The sequence below is a fragment of the Ursus americanus genome, chromosome 7 (assembly GCF_024610735.1).
Source record: "Ursus americanus isolate L20-20 chromosome 7, mUrsAme1.1.p, whole genome shotgun sequence".
Classification (NCBI taxonomy): domain Eukaryota; kingdom Metazoa; phylum Chordata; class Mammalia; order Carnivora; family Ursidae; genus Ursus; species Ursus americanus.
The window spans coordinates 78,818,754-78,843,201 of record NC_142133.1 but is presented as its reverse complement, the minus strand read 5'-3'; the positions used below and the strand labels follow the sequence as shown (position 1 = coordinate 78,843,201).

General features: G+C 50.5%; 1 protein-coding gene across 2 annotated transcripts; it reads left to right on the top strand.

The window, feature by feature from the left end:
- Positions 1 to 20: 20 nt before the first annotated feature.
- RRM2 (ribonucleotide reductase regulatory subunit M2) lies at positions 21 to 17,240 on the top strand. Of its 2 annotated transcripts, none has more exons than XM_045775988.2 (10): positions 21 to 272; positions 353 to 427; positions 783 to 926; positions 1,202 to 1,318; positions 1,883 to 2,016; positions 3,682 to 3,776; positions 3,900 to 4,033; positions 4,698 to 4,802; positions 4,888 to 5,001; positions 16,690 to 17,240. In XM_045775988.2, exons 1-10 carry the CDS (start codon positions 21 to 23, stop codon positions 16,705 to 16,707), a joined length of 1,188 nt encoding a protein of 395 aa, XP_045631944.2. In that variant the 3' UTR covers positions 16,708 to 17,240. The 2 variants fall into 2 exon arrangements, with proteins under 2 accessions (XP_045631944.2, XP_045631943.2); XM_045775987.2 differs by lacking the exon at positions 16,690 to 17,240 and adding an exon at positions 5,079 to 6,963.
- Positions 17,241 to 24,448: the final 7,208 nt, after the last annotated feature.

The window sequence follows — 24,448 nt, the reverse complement described above, 5'->3', positions numbered from 1 at the left end:
ACGTCCGGCCGGTGCATCCAATGGGAAGGCGGCGTCTGGCCACGCCCACTGTGCGCGCCCCTCCGCGGTGGGCTTTTAAAGGCTGGCGCGGCGGCGCGGGGGCTCCCAGGACCTTCGCGCCGCCTCCCCTGCTGTGCCGCCGCGCCGCCGCCGCCGCCGCCATGCTCTCCGTCCGCGTCCCGCTCGCCACCATCGTGGACCCGCAGCAGCAGCAACAGCAGCTCCAGCTCTCGCCCCTCAAGGGGCTCAGCCTGGCGGACAAGGAGAACACGGTGAGCACGCGCGCGCCGGGCCGGGGCGGCGGGGGGCCTGTGGGTCGGGAGCCTGCCCCTGACCACGCGTCTCCCCGCAGCCCCCGGCCCTCAGCGGGACCCGCGTGCTGGCCAGCAAGACCGCCAGGAGGATCTTCCAGGAGCCCGCCGAGCCGGTGAGTGCCGGGGCAGCCGGCGGGGAAGCGGCCTGTGGGGGTAGGGGGCGCCAGCCGCCTCTTGGCGCCAAAGCCTCATTGTCTCCTCCAGGGTTTCAAACCCTAGCCACTCCCCGGCCCGCGCTTCTTTCCCGCCAAGGCATTCCCTCCCTGTCCTTTCCTCCTTTACACTTCCGCAGATTTCCTCCTATTCCTCTGTTACATCCCGGTTATGTTCTCTGTAGGATACATGTGTGACAGCTGACACACTGAACCACCTGGGAGGGCCGGTAATTGAACGCACGAGGCCGAAAAAATGGCAATTTCATGTGGTTTGCCCTATAATTAGCATTTTCATTACTTTCTCACCCAACAGAAAACTAAGGTACTTGCCCCCAGCGTGGAGGACGAGCCACTACTGAGAGAAAACCCTCGTCGCTTTGTCATCTTCCCTATCGAGTACCATGATATTTGGCAGATGTATAAGAAAGCTGAGGCATCCTTTTGGACGGCTGAAGAGGTAATCAGAGTCAGGAGCTGGAGACTTAAAAGGAATTTGAAGCCCCCTGCAGTAGTGGTTGTAACTTGCTTGAAATATACTTGACCCTTCCTCTTGTTCCTCTTGGGGATGGTTGCCCTCCGAGGATGTGGGCTTTTCTAACTGGCAAAGGGAGCTGTGCATGGGAGGGATGTTCTTGATCAAGTAGTCTCGGTAGAGTTACAGGAAGGTTTAAGAATTCTGTATATGTGTGAGGCCCCGCGTGCTTAACGTCCCTTATGAACTTCTAAACTTAGGTGGATCTTTCCAAGGACATTCAGCACTGGGAATCCCTGAAGCCTGAGGAGAGATACTTTATATCCCATGTTCTGGCTTTCTTTGCGGCGAGCGATGGCATTGTAAATGAAAACTTGGTGAGTTTTCCCAAAAACATCTGCTTTCATTCACTTCAAGATTAAAGAGAAAATTAATTCTGTCTCCTCATCTTTTAAGTTAGAGAGTTGTAAGCTAGTAGTCCTGTTATATGGTGTTTCCTGTTTTATAATAGCCTTTGCAGTTGTTTCTTCCTTATGCTTAATTTTTTCCCCCCACTGGCTCTTGAGAGGCTCAAAGACAATGTTAAGTGGGAGTAAGAGGTTTACTCCTTGTGGCTATGACATTGCTTTCCTTTTTGTGGTTTTGCTGTTTTAATAATTTGATTCCATATATGTCTTATTGTGAGTGGATCCTTCGTGCAGTGAATTAGGAAAAAATGAATTGATGAGTGTTCGCAGGATCCCCATAAAATAGACGTTATCTATTTCCTGATCTGTAAATTGAGCGTGTATGGCATAAAATGCCCAGCTTTACCACAAAATAGTAAAGAAGTATTGTTTCTAATAGTAGAAACAAACCTTATAATGGTACAAAGGGAGTGTGATGTATCCAGGATCCTCTGAGTGCGCGCCCAGCTGACCTGTGATGTGTTTTACCACTAGGTGGAGCGGTTTAGCCAAGAAGTTCAGATTACAGAAGCCCGGTGTTTCTATGGCTTCCAAATTGCCATGGAAAACATCCATTCTGAGATGTACAGTCTCCTCATTGACACATACATTAAAGATTCCAAAGAAAGGTGAGTATTTGGGTGGCCTACCAACGTGTTTAGGACTCACTGATTGTTCTCGTTATTTCAAGTTTTCAAGTTTACATAGGGGTAGAAGAGTGACTAAGTGACTAAGCAGACAAAGCAGTTTCTACTGCCCATGGTCCTGTCTGCTCTGAGGAGCAGGCCTAAACTCACTTAAGCCAGTCACTTAAAAACAAAGTTAGGAGATTACTCCATTATTAGAGGTGGCAGTAGACTGTTGGTCATTCAATCTAATGCCTTTCTTTGAAAGCAAAACAAAACACATCCGAAGAGGCTGTGTACGATGAACTAAATCCTAGGGTCTGACAGTTCTACTCGTGTAGCAAATCTGTGAACCTACAGTGTGTAACTGGGGCAGAGTGGAGGGGATTGGAGGGCGCACCCAAGCAGAACGCACCTCTCCTCTTAAAGAGCTTGTAATACAGCGCAGAAAACCAGACCTAGAAGTGAGAGGAATTCCGTAATAAAGCAGAGGCAGCAGTTTGCTGTTAGATGAGTTTAGGCGCAGGACTGTGGGAAGAGATGGTTTGCATTATGGGATCACAGAGGAGAAATAAAGGTAGCTTCAGGCCCGTTTTACATTTTCAGGATTGGAGAGGAGGAGAAAGTTAGAAATGGCTGTCTGAGTGGTCTAGATACTAAGGTCAGCTCAGGATGAGAGTCTTGCGTGGAACAGAAGTGGTAGGGCTGAAAGGTAGGCTCTTGTGGGTAACCTGGAAGAATGTGAAGAGGGAAAATGAGTGGTGGCTTGGAAGGGCTGGCAGGATTGGGGAGACTCTTTGGGGGGTAGGAAGATTTGAAGACATTTGTAGGCAGAAATGAGGAAAGATACGGATAGGCATGACCTGGATAAATAACCAGAAGGGGCAGGATCAGGAAGTTGTGGTGGTTAAGCCTCAAAAGCTGGGGAGAGGCAGACCCTGGTCTCAGGACATTGACATGGAAAGAGAATGAAGGGAACCATATGGTCTGATGGACCTTGGCTTTCGAGAACAAGGTCGCCTGATAAGGAACAGGCTGGGGAACATGTAGACTCTTAAGTGGGGCACGGCGATACATTGGAGGCGGAAGAGGGTAATAAGGAAGACCCAGTAAGTGGGGGGCCAGTTGATTTGCTTTCCTGATCTGGGACCATCAGTGCAGCATAGAATTATAGTAGGAAGCAAGCTCATGTTATTGTTTATTGGCTTTAATTATTTTATTATATACATATGGTATTTGGGGCCCATATAATTGGCCTGATGATATAGTCTGGTGAGGAAGGTGCTATCTAGGGAGATAATGGTCAGCATAGTTTAAGTAGTCTTAACAGTTAAGATTTTATGGCTTCTCAAGTTTAAAGATAGGGCCTGTAAACTTTGTCATAACCTGGGCTTGATATAATTAAGCTGATAGATGCTTTTGGTGTAATGCACTAAGACTTTTAATGTTAGTAGGTCTCGGGGCTCCCTATGAACTAAAGAATACCTAAATTAACAGGAGCCAAATGAATGTTGAAATTTTAAAAAGAACACTGGGGGAAAAGCAAAAACAGTAATGAGAAGACATTTCAGTGTGAGTCTTGATTTGCCCTCGGCCCCAGTGTTGTGCTCTGGACGTTTGTGATAGGAGGTCTTTGCTGTAATTGCTGACGCTCTGGGTGTCTACTAGGGAATTTCTCTTCAACGCCATCGAGACGATGCCTTGTGTAAAGAAGAAGGCAGATTGGGCCTTGCGTTGGATTGGGGACAAAGAGGCTACCTATGGTAAGGACACCTCTGGCGCCGTGTCCACCTGAACTTCATCTGAGTGACGTCACTGGTTTGTGGCCCCTCCTTTGCGTGTGCTCAGTTGCTCACTAGAACCGTGTTGGTGTTAACTTTTCACAGGAGAACGGGTTGTGGCCTTTGCCGCTGTGGAAGGAATCTTCTTTTCTGGTTCTTTTGCGTCGATATTCTGGCTCAAGAAACGTGGCCTGATGCCTGGCCTCACGTTTTCCAATGAACTTATTAGCAGAGATGAGGTGAGTAATTCACATAACAGGTTAATGTGCATCCCAAACACCTACAGCTCTTGGGTTCACTGATGGGAGCTCAAGATAAAAGATTGCCTGATGTCCACATTGAACATGGGAGTTCAGCCATATCCCTACTTGGCAGAAAATGAACTACTTTAATTTACTGAAAGTATTTGTGTTCTCAATACCTTCATATGTCTTCTGCACCGTAGGTGATGGGGTGTTTTATTCTTTTTGCCCAGTATTCCGTATGATCCTACTGTACTTCCAAGTTGGTTGATACACATCCCAGTGAAGTGAGAATCCATTCTGGTCCAGTGTACATCTTTGCACTTGGATTAACCTGGAGGGGGAGGTGAAGATGTCCAGATGTTCTCATTTAGTTCCAGTTGGCGAGGCCAGGGCCATGAACCCTGCCATACTTGGAGGCCAGTGGGCAGATCTGTTGGTCTTTGTAAGAAGTTCTTCCCTCCGGTATACAGGAAGGTCAGCGTTGAGGGCCTTGGGCGCAGCTGAACCGGCCATGACCTTCGCAGAGCAGACAGCAGTTGAAGTGCTTACGGCCTCACAAGATGTAGGAGGAGAATGCAGAAAAGGGGAAAGCCATTTCCTGTTTCCCATTAACGATAGAAGTCTGGTTTTAATAGTGATCTTAAACCTTTTCTTCCAGGGCTTACACTGTGACTTTGCCTGCCTGATGTTCAAACACCTGGTCCATAAACCTTCCGAGCAGAGAGTGAGGGAAATCATTATCAATGCCGTTCGGATCGAGCAGGTGGGTGGTGCATCGGGGTCTCCCGTGCCGGCTAGAAGAGGTCTTGATGCTTCGTTTTACTGAGAGGCTCTGTTTCGGTCCCTAGGAATTCCTCACGGAGGCCTTGCCCGTGAAGCTCATTGGGATGAATTGCACGTTAATGAAGCAATATATTGAGTTCGTGGCAGACCGACTTATGCTGGAGCTAGGTTTTAACAAGGTAAAGTATCGTTTACAGCCTTCTGGTTCTTCCGAAACTGGTGTTCCGTATTTAAATTTTGCTGTGAACCTTTTCAGGTTTTCAGAGTAGAAAATCCATTTGACTTTATGGAGAATATTTCACTGGAAGGGAAGACTAACTTCTTTGAGAAGAGAGTAGGCGAGTATCAGAGGATGGGAGTGATGTCAAGTCCAACAGAGAATTCTTTTACCTTGGATGCTGACTTCTAAGTGAACGAAGATGTGCTCTTATTTTGCTGGTTTTTCCCCCCCTTTCTCATCCAAAAAAAAAAAAAAAAATCAGCTACTTGAAGTGTATCAAACCAGCTACACCATGAATTACCCATAATGTTCATTAATAGTATTGTTAAAACTGTGTAGCTACCTCATAAGCAAGCCTGTTGATTAGTGATGCTAGTCTCTGACTTAGAAAGAAGCGTAGACAAAAGCTACTCGGATTCTTAGGCAAGCCCTTGGCCGTGTTTGGCTTTTGCAGGTAGGCTGGCTGTCCGTGAGTTCACCATGGCTCTTAGTGGCAGTCAGGGCTCTACGTGTGGGGACCCTGGAGTGAGTCTGAACCAGCAGGATTAATCAGTGACTCCAAGGCCCTTGGGAGGTGTCAGCCTTGGTGCTTCAAAGCAGATTTTAAAGTTTACTTACTGATTTGTATATAAAACTGGCACTTTACACCCAAATAAACAGAGTTTGTACTGTTGAAATAAAGGCCTGATTTAACCTAGTTTGGTTTCTAACCCAAATGCAAAGCCTTCTATTGACCACTAATGGGAGCCAGTCTGGAATTTACTAGGTGACCAAAGTCTGTCAAACCTGTGCAGATCAAGCACGTTATTTCTATTCTTTATCTTCTAGAATGAATAGATGTGCTCTGATTCAAAGTCAGTCCTGCACATACCTAGGTATCAGCCAGTTGGTGCCACAAAGACAGGTTGTGGTTTGTATTTTGGAGGCCAGGTTGAGTGTTGTGGAATGAGAGCGAGGGGAAAGGAGCTTCTGACTTTAAATCATTGGCGCTTGAAGTGTGACACAGGCTGTCTGCTGGTCACCTGGGGGCGTGCGAGGGGCAGCGTCCTCTTATTTCTAAAATTTTCCCCAAGCTCAAGCTCTCACCGAAGATCCTTAGATTCTTAGCTATAGAATCTGAGATGATATTGTACAATGATTTTCCAATCATCCTTGCACAAAATGCCCCATGGAGGATCTCGCTTCAGTTAAGCGGCACGAGCAGGACTGAAGTTCGCTCCTGAAAAGTTGAGCATGTATTCCGATTTGGTTGAATTTGTAAGTTGGCACTGTTGACCTAATGCATTTATATTTGCTACATGTTTTTTAAATTAGAAATTGTTTTTGTTTTACTGTGTATGTCCTTTTATATCTGTGATTCATATTTTGAAATAATTGTCCAGTTAGCACAGTTCATGATTGAAGCAGTTAGTGTTTGGTGCAGTTACTTTCAGCATCTGCCTCAGTCTGACCATTTACCTTGTTGGATTCCTGACCTTCAGGAGAAAACTCGAGTTGCATGAGCTATCTTAATACATGCTCTCTTCATATTATAATTTTAGGTCGATAGTATAAAATAATATACTTCATAGGGCTAGTATGAATCGACCTGCCTTTGTTTTCCCCTGCTTCTCCCCCCCCCCCAAAAAAAAAAAACCCAGCCAGGATGTTAGGTGGAAGGTGGTGGGTGATATGCACTGATCCTTTGGCCGCATTTGTTAACCTGTTGTATTGTGTTGGCTGATCACTGGCCTGTTCTAGTGTCAGTTTTTTCATTTATTGTATAAATTGTCAAGTAGTCAATTTAAAAATTTCTGTAACAGGGGCTTTCGATCTTTTAAATTATTGTTACCTAAAGTCAATCCAGATTATGTGGTTCTTACACTTGTGCAACGCAAAAGTGAATAAATGTTTTTGCCTGGCGTGTCAGGTGCAGGTGGAAGTTGGAAGTCGATTTTAGGATTCGGCCTCCCCGTTAGTGTGTAACGGAAGGATTCTTTTCTGCCAACTCTGATTCCATTTCCTGATCTGTTGAAAAGGAAGCAGATTTTAGTCCAGCGTTTCAAAGTCTCAAAATTGAATGCTGCACGGGGTTAAATGAACTGTTCTCTTGTCCCTTCCTTGACAAATTAACTTGCATTTCAGTTTAGGAAGAAAAAATGGAAGTATTTTTCATGAAGGCTTATGTGTTCATTTGTTTTTCATCCGTTTGTGGGAGGGGCCTTCCCTAATGCCTGTCCTGGCACAAGGTCTGTAGGAGGCAGGTGTGTCTGAGAGGTGACAGTCAAAAGCGTGCCCTACGCTGCTCCTGGAGTTTGTAAGCCAGGATTGAGGGGGTTTAACTTCCCAACACCCCTGGGTGACCCACTGCTCGGCCTCCGTTTTCCCAGCTGTTAAACAATGGGGTGGGACCGGATGGGGCTAAAGGCCTTCCCAGCTTTGTTCTTCCTCTTCAGATTGGGCTGCGTGGACTTCTTTTATGGGCTTGGATTGACCCCTCTGTCTGTAAATGGCCTTTCCCGGCCCGCCTTCCTAAAGCCTTTTTGAAATCCTGACCTCGTATATCCCACCACTCTCCATGTGCAGGTATCTGTGTGACAACAGCTGCCCGCAGGCACCGTTCTGGGGTGTTGGAGGTGAGGCTGGGGGCATAGCCCTCCCTGTGCAGCTTACGTTGTCCTCAAGGAGGAAGCCGATGCGTGAGTCAATCTGTTAGCGAGCCAGGGCAGGGAAGGAGCGGCAGAGAGCTTGAGGTGGACGGGAGCATGTAGGAGAGGTGTGTGTTCCAGGGGGTGACTTGTTTCTCCCTGGAGGGGGATGGGGGTCTCATCCAGGTTCCCTCCCTGCGCTTCCTGTAAAGGCTCACGTGGAAGGCACATCACGTCCGCATCGCCCGCCAGCATGAGGCCTCCAAGGATCAGGCCCTGGTGAATGAGGAAATTGATTGGAGCTGAGTAGTTTGGGGTGGGTAATGTCTTGGGAGCAGGTGTGTTCTGTGTCTTAGAGGAACCTGGCAGAGATCTTGGCCTTTATACCCCAAGGGCACTCTGAATGTCATTTGATTTGTAACGTGAGGTTGGTGGCAGACCCAGTGGGGGTATTCCGGGCAGCCATGCTCTCAGGATCAACTCCGAACAGCTTCCTGCAGTCCTGTTTCACCTGCCGTCCACCTATGCCAGCTGCCCGATCTAGAACACACTTCCCAGACTTCCCTTAGAGGACGTGCATCAGCTTAGTGGGGTTGGGTCACGGAGTCAGAATTGTCTGCTTGCCTGTGATCTGACCTGAGCGCGGGCTCCTTGCACAGCTGGAACTGGATGGGTATTTGTTAAGGCCATCGTGCCGGGGAGCTGACTGGCTGTTGATGTGTGCTACTGAGGATGAAGAGCTCTGCCATTGTGGGTCTGGAGATGCTGATGGTGGTTTAACTCTGCATAGCAGTACGGTTCCAGCTCCCCGGGGAGTGGCTGTGGCTTTGAGGGAACGGGATTGTATGGCTTGGGCTGTTCCAACCCAGAGAAGGCTGGTAGCACACCACCCCCCGACACCCCTCACTTCTGTAGAGGAGGCTAGCCTCCTGGTGTGCTCTGGGTTCTTGAGAAAGCGTGTGATCAGTGATGGCCCCTGTCATTCCTGGGAGGGGATTCTCACATCAGAATGTTTTCTGATGGGAGTGGCTGAACCCACTGTGGATATAAGGTTCGGGGACCACAGTCCCCTTGGCCTGGCTCTAAGGACAGGAGTGGTTCCAGCAAGGGAGCAGACTGAGGTGACCTGAACACCCTCCCAGCTTCAAACACCTGCTAGTGATCACAAAAGTTAAGTGGGTATTGATTTCCTAAGAAAGGGGAATTTTCAGATGCTGGGAACAAAGACAGGGACTGGGAAAGCTTGGGCTCATTGCAGCCCTGGGGGTTGTTACTCATCTCTTTGAGAAACTGGGGGGTGAGGGACCAAATAACCCCTTGGATCTGAAGGGGAGGGATTGACCTGCACTAGGGGAGGGGCTAGAACCAGAACCTGCTATCCAGCCAGGACCCCCAGTGAAATGGGGCTAGGAAATAATCCCACTGGCAGGGCAGGGAGGGTAACCTTGTTCATCTTTCTGGACTCCAAAAATCAAAACTCTAGGCCTGCGCTTCTCAAGTTTGTGGTCTGGGAACATACGTAACCCCAATCCGGGTGCATGTGATTCTCACAGATGGTGTTCACCTTTGCAAATTTTGAAACACCAGAGGAAACCACGTGATTGTAGGAAAAATGGGTATGAAAGTCCAAGAACTGGGGCCCCTGGGTGGCTCAGTCGGTTAAGCGTCCGACTCTTGATTTCAGCTCTGGTCATGATCTCCTGGGGTCCTGAGGTCAAGCCTCTCATCCGGCTTCGTGGGGAGTCTGCTTGGGATTCTCTTCTTCTGCCCCTCCCCCTCACACACTCTCTAAAGATTTTTTTAAAAATCCAAGAACTTCCAGTTATGATAGATATAATGGGATCAGAAGGAAAAAAAATGAAAACCCTAAGAACAGAGTATTCTAAAGAAATGGGCAGATTTTTAAAAAAACTACAATATCTAGGAATATAACGAAACTGGAATTAGAGGTTTTGGAACTTAAAAAAAAAAAAAAAAGATGCTTAGTAAGAGGAGACACAGCTGAGGGTGAATTGGTGATGGGAAGGGACCTGACGGAATTATCCCGAAGTAGATGGGAGAGAGACGCGGAGGATGGAAGGGGGTGCATTGTTATTTTTAGAGGAAGTCTTCCCGTGAGGGACCGATAGCTAATGTTTAAAGAGATAATGACTGGTGATGTTCTAGGAGCGACTCAATCAGAAAGTGCAAGGAATCCCAAGTCCGATAAATGAAAATAAATCCATACCTAGACTCATTTGTAGTGAATCAGCAGAGCATATGGACAAAGGTCATTCAAGTTTACAGGAATGGTAGATCTATAAAGACGTAATTATTAGGCAGAAATTTTCAACAGCATTACAGTCAAAGCCAAAAGGTTATGGAAGCAAATCTTGAGATGCTGAGAGAATAATTAAACTTATTCAGAAGCAAGAGAGACTTCATACAAGGTTCAGTCATACCCCCTCTTCCAAACAATGGCTAAAAAATACACTTTATGGAGCAAATGGAACCAAAAGAAAGGAGGATAGTGAGCAAAGAAATTGGTCAGCCTGTAGTGAATCTAAGCACTGATAAAATTAAGCAGACCCAGAATATTGGACAACATAGCCAGGAGACCGTAGGGGCAGGTCCTTGTGCTGTAAAAAGAGCAGGCTAGTGGGTTCACCAATATGTGACGTCTGCAGTCCTGCTGACAAGAACACCCCAGAGGGTGTCACTTTCAAAGCAGTGGCAGAGAAAGGGTATTGAACGGGTGATGGGTCTAATAGGCAGAAAAGATGAGAAAAAGCAGAGAGTGGTAAATGGAAAGCCTGATAAGATCAATAAGCCCAATAAATGCAGGTAGACTAACCAGTTAAGATCACATAAGCTCAAGACTGGATGAAAAGAACTAACTAGAAGCTGTTTCTGAAAGTTACACACATAATAGAAAGGGGTGGGAAGGATGGGGAAAGCCCCGGGCTCCACTCTGTTATAAGAAAAAAAGACTTTAAGGCAAAAAGGCTTACTGGAAATAGAAGTTCAGATGTGAGGGATGATCTGGGGAGAAGCAGGTGTAACTTTGCACTTGACCACATGGCTTCTCTGTCTGCAGGGTCTTTGGGCATTGCCTTATCTTGCCTCCCAGGGTCTGATGGTGGCCAAAGGGGGAATGTCTTGTGGTTCTAATCTAATCCTCTTTAAGTCACTGTTTTTTATCCTCCCTAGTGCTTTGCATTGTCCCTGTGTTTGCTTTTATGCCAAATTCAGAGAGTCCTCTGAATCTATATGCAGTTGGTTGGAAGCTCATACCTGGAGCCCAGCATTCATTGACTGCCTCCTTCGTGTTCCTACCAGACATAAGGTGCCTGGTCCTGTGTCCAGGCAGGACCACCGGCGTGGGGTTCTGGGGCCCAGCGTGAGCTGGGCAGGTGCAACATGAACGTTGCGGCTGACACCATTTGGCCACACTAATGGGATGAACAAGGCAAGGGGTTGGGGCCTGGATGGTGGCTGGTGGCAAGACTTGCTGAGTGGGGATGTCAGGCCAGTTTGGGGCGGGCTGAGCCTTGCGGGGTGCGGCCTGACCTGAGTTTACAGGACCAGGACCAAGGCTGCCTGTGACCCAGAGAAGGTTTTTTTTTTTCTTTAAAGGTTTATTTATTTATTAGAGAGAGGGTGTGTGAGAGTGAGAGGAGGGGCAGAAGGAGAGAATCTTCAAGCAGAGCACGGAGCCTGAAATAGGGCTCAGTCTTGCGACCCTGAGATCATGACCTGAGCCAAAACCAAGAGTTGGACGCTTAACCGATGAGCCCCCCCAGGCGCCCCAGAGAAGGCCTTTTATTCTGCACTCTGAATTGGGTGGAGGTGGTGGGAGGGGAGCTGTTGTCTCTCCTGGCATTGACGAGATGCTTCGGGAGTTGATAGGGCCTTGGAAAGCCTTGTTTTTCCTTCAGAGGCCACCGCCTGACCTCTTTTGCCCTGTCAAAAGCCCCCTGGCCACAGCCCCTGCTGTTCCAAACTCCAGGCAATGAGGGCTCTTTCCTCCCAGCCTGAAGGGGAGGGGGAGGCTGTTTTTACCCCTGGCTTTGGAGTTTCGGGTACAGAGGGGATGGGCTGCTCCAGCTACCTTGCAGCCAGAAAGGCAGGCCTGTCGAGCGAGGAGCCCACACCCAGGACAGGAGAGCTGATCTGCGGGTCTTCAGAGAAGATGGGGTCTTTGTGACCGTGTTCATTTTCTGATTCCAGCCATGCCTGAATTCCACTCTTAAGTAAGCCAATAAAGTCCTAATATAGTCAGGATGTGTGTGTGCCGCATGCAATCAAGTCATACCCGAACAGAACCCACAGCCCTGAATTCACTGGACCCACCACCACCCTGGGTGGGGGCACGTGGCGGACAAGCCCCATTTCACAAACGTGTCCAAGAGGCTCCGGGGGCCGTGGGCCTTGCTGAGGACCACAGGTAGAAACACAGTGGCCAACCGGGACTGGAGCTCAGGTGTCCCGGCCGCATGGCCACATTTTTGTTATTACCCACAGACCTTTATGAGAGAACAGGCGCCCTAGGCCTCCGCCCCTGTCCCGAGGAAACTGTTTCTGCTTAGTGGGGATTGTGTCCTCGCCCCCCTTGTGCTGCTCTGCCTCGCCACTGTCACTGTGGCCAGGTGGCCTGTCTGGGCAGGAGTCTCCCCTGTCCTCTCTGGCCTGGGCTTTGGACCCAGGGAGCCACTCCCAACCCGCTTCTGCCTGAGACCCAGATGAGGTCGTGGGGCTGTGGAGCCAGCACTGCCCTACGAAGGCTGAGGAGGAGTCATGCGTCACACAGCTGATTGGACTCTCAGGCTTAGCAACAAGGTGGGAAGCAATAACTGAACTTGAAGATGGGAAACAGGAAGGTTCCAGCTGTTTCCAGAAAGAGCTTGGGGACTAGCTGCCTGTGTGAGGTCTTGCATGGTGCCTCCCCTCCACTTGGGGGGACAGCCTCCCCTGCAGGGGCCCAGGATATGTTTGCTTTGGAAGGTGTGCAAACAGGTGCCTGCCTGGGGCTGGTCTGGCCTCGCTTGGGCTCATCTGAGTTTCAGTTGCTGAGCTGGATTTCCACACCGCAGTGGGCCTGTTTCTGTTGGTGCGGGGGGTACAGAGGCAAAAAGGCCGGCTTTAGAAATTGCCACCGTGAGGGGCACTGGCTGGCTTAGTCTGTGGAGTCTGCCACACGTGATCTCGGGCTTGTGGGTTCAAGCCCCATGTTGGGTGTAGAGATTACTGAAAAAAATAAAATCTTAAAAAAAATTGTCATTGCAAGAATCAGGTGACTAATGCCTGGGGTATTTTTTTAAACAGCTTTGTTGAGATAGAATTACAGAACATCCAATTCACCCATTCAGAGTGCACATTTCATTGGCTTTTCTATGCTCACAGAGTTGTGTGACCACCACCATAATAACTTTAGAACACTTTCCTACCTTCAAAAAGAGACCATGCACCCACCAGCAGTCCCTCCCCATTCCTCATCCACCTCCCAGCCCCTGGCAACCACTGGTCAGAAGTTCTGTCTCCGTATACTCAATAAATAGAAGTTATTAATGGAAGAAGTGCTTGATTTTTATTTCTGAGAGATCATTTAGAACGTTAGAGGCAACAAAGAGGTGATGGGTCTATCTTGCAGGGAGAGATTTGATTTATGTTTCAGAAAGTTCTTTTTTCCCTTGCATATTAGAAAATCTGCATTAAAGAAAGATTCATGACATTGCCTGGAAGTGGTCTTTGCCAGCTGAATTGGAGAGCCTGTGAGCTGGCCAGCTGACCTTCGTTTCTTCATCCCCAGATCATCAAACATGAACTTAGCCTCTCTCTTCCTCCTGTGCCTGGCCCTCTGCTGGGGGGCCAGGGCTGGAGGGCACAGATGGAAGGCTGGGGCTTACGGAACTAGGCCCAGGAGCCACATCTGGTCCACCGCCTGTTTTCATACGGACTCTGAGCTAAGGATTTTTAAAGATACACCAGCAGAATAGTTTAAACGACATGAACCCACACTTCAGCACTCGTGGGTGGTTTCCCCAGGGACACGGGCACACTGGCGTATGTACCGTCCCGGCTGCTTCGATGCTGCCATGGCGGAGTGGGAATGTGGTGACTGGCCGTATTTAGGTAGAGCTGAAATATTTTCTATTTGGACCTTTCCAGAAAGCGTTTGGTGACTTCTGAGTGAGATGTGACCTGCCTCTTTTTTTCTTTTTTTGTTAAAGATTTTAATTTTTATTCTTTTTGAGAGAGAGAGCGCACCAGTGAGCATGAGAGCAGTTGGGAGGGGCAGAGGCAGAGGGAGAAGCAGACTCCCCGCTAAGCAGGGAGCCCGACACTGGACTCTATCCCAGGACCCTGAGATCATGACCTGAGCCAGGCAGCCACTTAACCAACCGAGTCACCCAGGTGCCCGAGACGTGACCTTGCTGTTGAGGGTCCACAGTCAAGCCTGGAAAAGGGAAAGTAGTAGATGGTCAATAATGGGCAGGAGCCAGGAAGCACAAGGAGAGCAAATTACTAAATTTTTAGGAATTTTGGGAGCATATGAGCTTGCTAGGACTGCTACCACAGGCTGGGCGGCTTGAACAACAGAAATTTATTTCCTTACGGCTCTGGAGGCTGGAAGTCCGAGATCAAGGTGTGGTCAGGGTTGGTTTCTCCTGAGGCCTCTCTCCTTGTCTTGTAGATGGCGGTCTCCTCCTGCGTCCTCACAGGGTCGCCCCTCTGTCTTTCTGTCCTAATCTCTTGCAAGGCCACTGGGCAGATAGGATCAGGGCCCACCCTTATGACTTTATTTCGCTTCAATTACCTGCTTAAATACCTTACCTCCAAAACCAGTCACATTCTGAGGTATTGGGGGTTGGGACTTCAGCATATGAATTTTAGGGGGACACAGTTCAGCTCATAACACTGAGCTGGTTGTTAAATACAGCCATTATTAAAAAGTAAATTATGTAAGCCTAAAATTAAATAAATTATATTCAAGAGAAATATGGGAACTACTCAAACCTTGTCTCACCACACGTTACTATCATCTGTGCTCTGAGGCTGTCTATACGGTAGAAATAACTATGGAACATATGGTAGGCATAACTAGAGAATGGTGTATTGCTGAGCATTTGGTAGCTGGGAATCAGCTTTGGTGGGAGTATTTACACCATGGGAATTAGTAAGTGCTACAATTCAGGTCCCTTTCTGGAGAGCTGGTTGTTACACATTTACACCCCTGGTGCAGGGCACCAAGGGCTGAGACGGTCAGCCTGGGTCCTGTGGGGTACAGATGAGGACACCAGGCCCTGGGGAGGCAGGAAAAGGTTCACAGACCAGGGGATGCCAAATGGCACCTTGGAGGGTGAGTCAGACATGGGGGAAGAGGGGTGACTTGGGTTTGCACAGCCCTGAGGCAAGAGAGGGCACCCTGTATCTGGGGATGGGGGCCAGTGGTGCAGGAGTCACCTGGTGGTGATTGTGAAGGGTGATTGGGCAGGACCTAGGGCGCCATGCTGAAGAGCCTCTGCTTGACCTGGCAGCTGTGCGGAGCCACGGAAGGGCTAGGAGCTGGGTGCGGGGGCACGGACAGGTGGTGAGTGGACCACTGGCTGTCCGTGGGTTTGTATTTGTGCCCGTGTGTGGAGTGTGCATGCGAGGCACTGTGACTTGCTGTCTCTGGGTCCCCTGCAGGTGGAAGGTTCTCCACCAGTGCTCGCTGAATGGCTGCATCGTCCCATTCATTTTGAAATCTTTAGGACAGGCCTCAGCTTTCCGTCTCCCCTTAGAGTTAGGGCTGGAAATAATCTGAATACTGAGCAGAAGGGGAATGGGTGTGCGAATTATGTCCTCTATATCTACAACGGGGTGCTCACCCGCTGTTATAAATGGTAAATAAATGGAGGCCATGTCGCCACATGGAGAGCCGCTCACAGAATACCCGTAAATGAAAATAGCAGAACATAAATTCTACGTGAACCGTGGTTACAACGACATAAAAATGTGTGTACATATGGATAAAGACAGGCGGGATTGCAAATGCAGAAATGAAAACAGTTGTCTCAGGGAGGTGGAAGTGACAGCAGTTTTTCTTTCTGTTCTGTTTTGCTGTTTTAATTTTCCTGTAATAAATATTGAGGAGCGGTTGTGGCAACTCAGGCAGCGGCTGGCTCCCCGGGAAGACAGCGGGTGTCTGGAGGATTGGGCCAGCCCTGGAGGTGCCCCCGGAAGTGCCCCCCGGAAGTGCCCCGCGGCGTGCAGGCGGAATCACGCCGACGTCACGGCGCCTCGCCGCGCTGTGCTGGTGATTCCTGCGCCCGCCCAGCCCTCTGCAGTCGCCTCTGGACGGCGCTTAGGAGGCTGGGGATCTCACCGGGCACCGGGAGCCAGATGTTCCCCCCCAGACGTGCAAAACGGCCGGCCAGGGGGCCAGTTCTGAAGCCCCTTTCGGTTCAGAAAACCCCGGGCTTTGGAGCCCAGCGGACCCAGCTAAGTCCCGCTCCGTTCCTTATGAGACATTCTCCTGGGCCCAGGGGTGAAGTCCGCAGGTGGCCGAGCCAGGACCTCAGGTGTAAGGCTGTGCTGGGCTGACGTCCCTTCTATTCCTGTGGCCTCCCCAGGGAGGCTGTCCACCCCTGTGGGCAGGACCCATCTTCTCCTTTTGCATTCCTGGTTATGCCACAGAGACCTCAGCTCTTGGAGTATAGATGGTACGTGCTTGTGTCTGAATGGAGGGAGCCTAGTGCCCCTCTGGTCTTGGAGTCAAGACAGCATGCAATTAAGGGTCCTGTGTCCCAAGATCACATAGAGGAGGGTGTGATTAGGTCCGGGGGGGAGGGCGTAGAGAGCAGAGGAAGAAACCCCTACCTGTTCTTGTTGGGAAGGAAAGAGGGGACGGGTGGGTGGGGGTACTGTTCTTCCAGGGCCAGGAACAGTAGCACACACAAAACAGAAAACAGTTGGGAGGAGGGGTGAGGCGTGGGGTTGAGAGGCCATTAATTTATACATGTTTACTGAGAGCCCTACTATGTGTCGGCTCTGCTCAGGTGCCAGGGAGACAATGAAGCACAAAGCAGATGAAGCCCAGGCCCTCATGGAGATTGTGCACTGGTGGGGGACATAGGAAACCAGCCAACTAACTGATGTGTGGTAAGTCAGGGGAAGGAAATGGAAGTAGGGAGGAGGCGGCGGGCAAAGGGCTCATGCTCTTTCATGTGGGTAGTCGAGGAAGAGCTCTGAGGAACTGGAGGAGGAAGTGGGGGACAAACCACATGGTTAGCAGAGGAAAGCTTGTTTTAGGCATTGGCATTGCAAGTGCAAAGGCCCTGCGGCAGGGATGTTTTTGTTTTTGTGTGGTGAGAGCAGAGTGAAGGGGGGGGGCGCTGTGTGTGCATAGTGGGTCTTGTGGGGCCTTGTAGGCCCAGGTAGGGATTTCATTCTAAGTGGAATGAGAAGCATGGGACATTTGGGATCAGCCTTACCCTTTCAAAGGCACACGCTTATGTGTGTAGGTCAGGTATCAGTTGACATGTACCAGTGGAAGCAGGAGCCTTGCTCGGAGGCTGCCACAGCCGTCCAGGTGAGAGGTGATGGAGACTTGCAGGGGTGGTGAGGGGCGGGAGTGGAGGTGGCAAGCAGACCAAGTTCTGCCTAGGTTGGAAAGACAGCTGGCAGGATCGGATCAGGGGTTGCCTGTGTGGGAGAGAGTCAGAGGCTCCAAGGGTCCTGGAAGGATGAGCTCAGTTTGGGCCTGAGTGGTTTTCTCTGGGGGAGAGGACGAGGGAGAAGGGTTGATATGGTCGGCGTTCATAATTAGTCGGCCAGCACTGCCAGCATACCAGGCAGGGATGGGACCCCTTGGAGGGTTTCCCAGACCCCACATCTGGGCTTCTCTATCCTTCCTGTGTTGCATCCTTGGGAGGTGACACCCTTTCCCCATCCTGTTCCGTCTCTGCAGCTATGACCACATACCCATGTCCCTCCGTCCCTAGTTCCCGCCATGTGGCTTCCTCCCCATCTCACCACTACCCTGCGTCCCTGAGAGCCTGAGACCTTTGCTTTCTTTCCCCCAGCATTTATGTAGTGCTCGCCATGTGCTCTTCTAAGGCCTTTTTGTACACTGACTCATTCACCCCTAACAATATCCCTTTACAGTTGGGGGACCAAAGGCACAGAGAGGTTGAGCGCTTGTTCAAGGTCACACAGCCAGTTAAGGGGAGGAACTGGTACTTGAGGCTGGGCAGCGGGGGCAGGCTGCTTCCAGAGTCATTCTGAACCTTTATGTCCGTCGTGCCGCACTCTTGTGGCCATGGCCCCCCTTCGGTTCTCACTGAGGTCCCCGGCGCTACCCCTCCAGCAGCTCCTTCCCAGTCTTCGCCCTCTGCCGTGCCCCGCTCCCCCCTCCTCTGCTCCTGCAGGGTTTTCACCTGGGGCCTCTTCACACCTGTCTGTGGATTTGCAACTCTCCTCCATTTACGTTTTGAGTTCCAGAGCAAACATTCAGCTAGACATCTCAACTTGGGCACCCCCCCGACCCTGCCCCAAGCTGCACCCCAAGTATGCTGGTCGTCTGCTGGGCGAATGGCACCCCGGCCTCTAGGAGCTAGGTCAGAGATCCAGGTGTGGGCTCTGCTATTCCACGTGTGGTCAGGAGGGGGAGCCTCGCACCGTCCCTTCTCCCTCACCCCCCCACCCCTCACCCTCAGTGCCACCTGCTGAGACGCTCCCAGATGGCGCTCCAGGGCAGCCCCCGCCCACTGCAGATCCCCAGGACCACCTCGCCTGGTTACGGCCACACTCCTGGTCAGGCTGCCCACTCCCACTCTGTCTTCCTCTAGTCCCTTATCCACACAGCGCCCAGAATGATCTTTCAGAAAGCAGATCAGGTGGTGCCCCTGTGTGGCTACAGCCCTCGGGCGCCCCCCTGCTCCTCAAGGTGAAGCCCTCATCTGCCCCAGCCCAGGCGCCCCACTGGCTTTGCCTCGCCGATCATGCCCGGACCCTCCCTGAGCCTCGGGGCTATAGACACACGGCTCCTGCGGCTCCCTGCCCTTGCCTGGACCTTGCTGCCTGTCCACCTTCTGCACTTGCACAACCTGGAGGCCACTTTACCTGCCCCGCCACACGTAGTGGGCTGGGTTGGGGGTGCTCTCCGTGCTCCCGTGGCCCGCAGCGGAACCTGCTCTGAGAATTGGACCGGTCTGCCACTTTGCTGACCCACCTCCACCCCCCAGGTTGTGAGCCCCCTGAGGCCAGGGATGGGGTCTACTGTCCCCACAGGATCTACAGCCAGCCCCTGACACGGGCACAGCACTCTGGATTCTCTTCATAAATGTTTACTGAATGAATGAGTGAATGTGGGACAAGTGAATAACCCCAGGGGAAGCTGTTATCTGTAGCAGGAGGGTCAGGACAGTGGGGATAATACCTGGGGCACCTGGGGGGCTCAGCCGGTTAAGCGTCTGTCTTTGGCTCAGGTCATGATCCCCAGGGTTCTGGGATCAAGCCCTGCGTTGGGCTCCCTGCTCAGCGGGAAGTCTGCTCCTCCCTCTCCCTCTGCCCCTCCTCCTGCTTGTGCTCCCCACCTCCACTGTATCAAATAAATAAAATTTTTTAAAAAAGAGTTGATGCTTGGGAACCTCTGGCCCCTGAGGGGGTGGTTGGTCCATGAGGCTCACTCCCAGCTCCTCCTCTTCCCGTCTGGCTATCCTGGGAGTGGCTGCGGATGCTAACTGACCATTTTGTCCATCCTGCCGCTGCCCCTCCTTCCAAGGACCTTCTGGAGACTGTCCCGTCACCCTGAGCCTCAAAGCTTCCAGGCCCAGAACCTGAACTGAAGGTGGAATCCTCAGGGCACACTGGCTCTTCCTTCCGCCCGTGTCCCTGGCTCTGGGCTGTGCTGCGCTCTCTTCCGAGGACTCAGAGAAGCCAGAGAAGGCAGCCAGCGCCCCACGCATCTCCTTGGGTGCTCCCAAGGTCAGAGATGAGGTCTCACATCTTCTTGCTAATGCACAATTTATTTCTTTTTCAATTTTCTCTGGGACTGGTGCTTGTCCAGATGTTTATGTGGTGTGGTGGGAAATTAGTTTTATGGGGCTGCTGGCAGCGTACCATTTGGCCCCCCTGTGGTTCTAGAGATTTGGGGGCCTTGGAGCTGTGGCTACAGCTGCGCGCAGCTGCCTGCCTTCTTGGGGTGTTTAGCTTTTGAGCCCGGGTGGCTTCCTGGGCCCCAAACATGTGAGTGACCTCATGACTCTGGCCCTTCAGTGATCCCTGACAAACTGTCCCAGCGCGTAGGTGGAATTCCTATTTTTAATAGCCAAGTTGTTGAGAAATTGTAGGGCTTCTACTTCCTCTTGAACAGAAGGCTTCCAGAAATATTTATACCTTTGCTTCTATAGAATCTAGGAAGTCATCCTGGCCCAGAGGAGGTCAGCAGGTGGCGTGGGATCACCTAGGAGACGGCCCCTGTGACATCATGCTCAGCTCACTCGGTCAGGCTGTCCGGTCCTCTTGGTCAGCTGCGCACTGAGGGGGCTCGGCTGGCCCTGCTGTCTCCTGGGTGTGTGTGTGGGGGGAGTGAGGGTGGACAGGGACCAGGTCTTGGGGGCTTTCAGTGTCACACTGAGGGATCTGAACTCTGTCCCTGAGCCCGCAGTGCATTTTATGGGAGGAGTAAGCAGATCAGATGTGCGTTTCCGAGAGGTCGGAAGGAGTGGATTAGAGCTGCGTTCTGTCAAGTCTTTCATTTTACTGAGACCTGTGCTCACCCTCCTAGGGTGCCAGGACCAGTCACTCCAGCCATGGGCAATGCATTCCAGCATTTTCTATTCTGTTCTGTTCCATTTGTTTTTCTAAAAATGCTGTTTGCAATCCTCTGCGTTGATTTCCTATCTCTCTGAATGTTTTTGAACAATTTGAACAGCACTGGATTGGAGGGAGGAAGCCCGGGCAGAGACTGCCGCTGTCTCTGTCCGGCCAGGAAGCTGCGAGGGTGGCTGTACCCGGCCTGGGGCAGACTGGGAGGCTTCCATCGGGGTGCACTTAGGCCCCCCAGGCTGTGCGCAGCGCCTTGAATCCCCGGGCTCAGTGTACCCCTTTCAGGAGACGTGGAGCAGCCCCTGAAGCAACCGAGGGGCCCGTGATGGTGTCGTGTTGGCGATCTAGAAGCTGTGCTTTCATAACTCGGAATGCTGCGTGGTGTCTGAAAGTCATTTCATTAAATGTCACATGGAATCAAAATAGAAATTACATCTTTGGGACAAAGCCCATTGAGCCAGGAGCCAGGCATTCTGAATTGGACCCAGAATAGTCTTATGGAAGCTGGGACTGGGAAGACAGCAAGACAGCCCTCTCTACACGGCCAGCCTCTCCCCCTGGCTCACACTTGAATCCCCAGATGTGGCAGGTGGTCGGGAAGGCCAGTGGGCTTGCAGGAATCAATGCGACGGTGGGGTGGGGGTGTTGTAGGCAGTGATGATAGCCCCCCTTTGTCACACTCCTAGGTACCTGTGCTGAGCTGAATAGTCACGTGTGCTATCCCTGATCCCCATCTCCTTCTGGGAGGTACACTGACTGTGTCTGAGGAGGCTCAGGGAGGTCAAGGTATGGGTCTGAGGCCTCATAGCCGGCAAGAGGCAGAGATGGGGTTTGAACTCCAGACCAGCTCCCACAACCACCTTCCCTCCTGCATCCTGGGGTGCCTCTCCCCTGTTGCTCCTGGTTCTTGCAACTAGCTGACCAAAGTTGAGAGACATGCCCAGATGAGATCTGGGTAGCTGGGGGAGGGCTTGGGCCTTGGGCATGTTTGAGGTTCCTGGGCAATCCTAATATGCCCCTAAGTGGGGACCACTGCTATGGGAAGGGGTGTGAGTGGCCTTTGTGTCTGCCTTCCATCCCAGCCTCTGTATTCAGCCAGTGCTTGCTAAGAACCCTCTTCTGGAGGCCTGGTAGCCCACACCTTGCAGCCCTGAGTGCATCCTCCCCCCCACCCCATGTGCGTGCTCATCCCTGCCCCCACCCCTGCCCTCGTTTGTGCACTCATCCCTCTACCCCTGCCCCCAGGTGTGTGCTCATCCCCTCCATCCCCGCCCCCAGGTGTGTGCTCATACCCTAACCTGCCCCCCCCCCCCCCGTGGGCCAGGCTGGAGGGCAGGAGAGCTGGGGTGCGGTAGGGTGGAGCAGGCCCTGAGAGGTGCCTGGTGAGCCCAGAAGGGGAGGGTGGAGGGGAGGAGGGGAGGGTACCCACTTTGAGTGGGAAGAGTGAGGAGTCGCCCAGGGGCTGACTTTCTAATCCATTACTTTTGACTCCTAGGCATGTTCTGTCCTACTTTTCTTAGGTTGATCTTGTTCTTTTTCTGACTTACTACTTTGGACACCAATTGATTTCCTCTTTTTTGGGGGGTCTGTTTATTTAAATGTAAGTTTTTAAGAGTATGGATTTTCCTCTAAGGACCTGTTTAGCTGACTCCTTTAGAGTCTCACATGCAGTATTTTCATTATGATTATTTCTAGACCTTCTGCAGCTTGGGTTTGGACCACTTTTTTGACTCGTGAGCTAAAGGCTTCTTCTGCCTCAAGATGCCTTTCCCCTGCAGATTTGGTCATTTGTTCTTAATATAATTACACAGTGATTGTAGAATGTTTTACGTTGTTGCTGCCTTTTGTAATTTATTGGGATTTTCTCCTTGTTTTTCTGGAGCGATTTCTTTTTCCTTTTTTCCAGCTTTATTACAGTATAAATGACATACAATAAGCTGTTCATATTTAACCCGTTCTGTTTCATAAGCTTTGACATATGTACGCGCCCACGAAACCATCACGACAATCAAGCTAATGACCGTCTGTGTCACTCCCGGTTTGCTTTCCCTGCTTTGTGGTTTCTCCCTTGGGCTCCTCCTTACCCTCACCCTGTCCCTGGGCCACCTCCGAGCTGCTTTCTGCCGCTGTAGGTTAGTTTGCATTTGCTAGAATTTTATCTAAATAGAGTCTTATAGGGGCGCCTGGGTGGCTCAGTCGGTTAAGCATCTGCCTTTGGCTCAGGTCATGATCCCAGCGTCCTGGGATCAAGCCCCTCATCGGGCTCCCTGCCCAGTGGGGAGCCTGCTTCTCCCTCTCCCTCTGCTCCGCCCCCCTGCTTGTGCTCTCTCTCGTTCTCTCTCCAATAAATACAAAGTCTTTTAAAAAATAGAGTCTTAGAGCATATTTTCTCTTTTGTCTGGCTTCTTTCACTTGGAATTCTTTTGAAATCCATCTAGTCGTGTAAAACCAAGGTCCGTCCCTTTTTATCACCCTGTCATATTCCCTATTGTAGATGTGCCATGTTTACTTACCCATTCAGCTCCTGATGGACACTTGAGTTTTCCCCCTTTTTGGTTCTTATGAGTAAAGTTACTACGAACATTCCTGGAGAAGTCTTTTAGGGACATATGCTTTCATGCCTCTCCAGTAAATACCGATGAGCAGAAGGGCAGGTGAGAGAGTAGGGGTATGTTTAACTTTTTAAGAAATTCCCAAACTGTTTTCCAAGTAACGGTCCCTTTACATGCCCACGAGCACGTGAGAGCACAGGAGAGTTCTAGGTGCTTCACGTCCTCATGTGCAACCATCCTAGCTGGTGTCCAGCGTATGCCCTGGAGTTTTAATTTACATTTCACTGATGACTGATGACATTGAGCATCTTTGCATATGCTTGTTTTTCATGCGTGTATCTTCTTTGGTTGACTGTGTATTCAAATCCTTTGTCTTGGGGCGCCTGGGTGGCACAGTCGGTTAAGCATCTCACTTTTGATCTCAGCTCAGGTCTTGATCTCGGGGTTGGGAGTTTAAGCCCCACATTGGGCTCCACACTGGGCAAGGAACCTACTTAAAAAAAATACGAACTCCTCCCCCCCAACAACACACAGGAAATCCTTTGTCTTAACAGATTGTGTTGCAAGGACTATTTGTATATTCTGGATACAAGTCCTTTGTTAGAATTATGAATATGATTTGTAAATATTTTCTCCAGTCTATGCCTTTCCTCTTCATTTTCTCCACAGAAAATCTTGCAAACAGAGGTTTTTCAATTTCACTGAAGTCCAATGTACTGTTCTTTTTCCTTCTATAATGAGTGTTTTTGTGTGCCCTAAGAGATCCTTCCCAACTGTAAGATCATGAGGGTTTGCTCCTATGTTTTCTTCTAGAAGCTTTGTAGATTTAGCTCTTACATTTAGGCTCATGATCCATTTTTTAGTTAATTTTCACATATGGCATGAGGTAAGAGTCATGGTGCATTGTTTGCACGCGGCCGTCTTTGCGTTGGCTTCAGAAAGGAGAATAGGAGTTTCCAGCTCCTCCACTGTGGTCAGGCTACAAGGCCCCATCCAATGGGGTTTCTTTAAATCGCAAGTTTACGTTCTCCAACAGGTGGAGTCTTGTGAAAATGGTAAAATAAATTAGAGAGGAATAAATACGCTAAATATTTTGCATATTTGAGTGTCATGTGTTAAATTGCATTCTGGCTCCGTGAGACCTTCTGCCAGGTTTTCTTGCGTCTGTGTTTGTGGTCAACAGATAGAACGGACCCGTTCCTCCGTCCATCCAGCCGGTCAGCTAAAAGGCATCCCGGAGGAGTGGCGAGGACACGGGCTGGAATCAGCCCAAACCAGTGTGTCAGACACTGGGCCCAGCCTCTTCCTTCCCGCCCTCTCCAGCGTGTGCGGTTTCCCCAAGGACATCGCAGAGAGCTCTCCCAAGCCAGAGCCCCCCAGCTGCGGGAGCGATGCCAATACAGGATTATATGACCCCCATCGTGCCCCCAGAGAG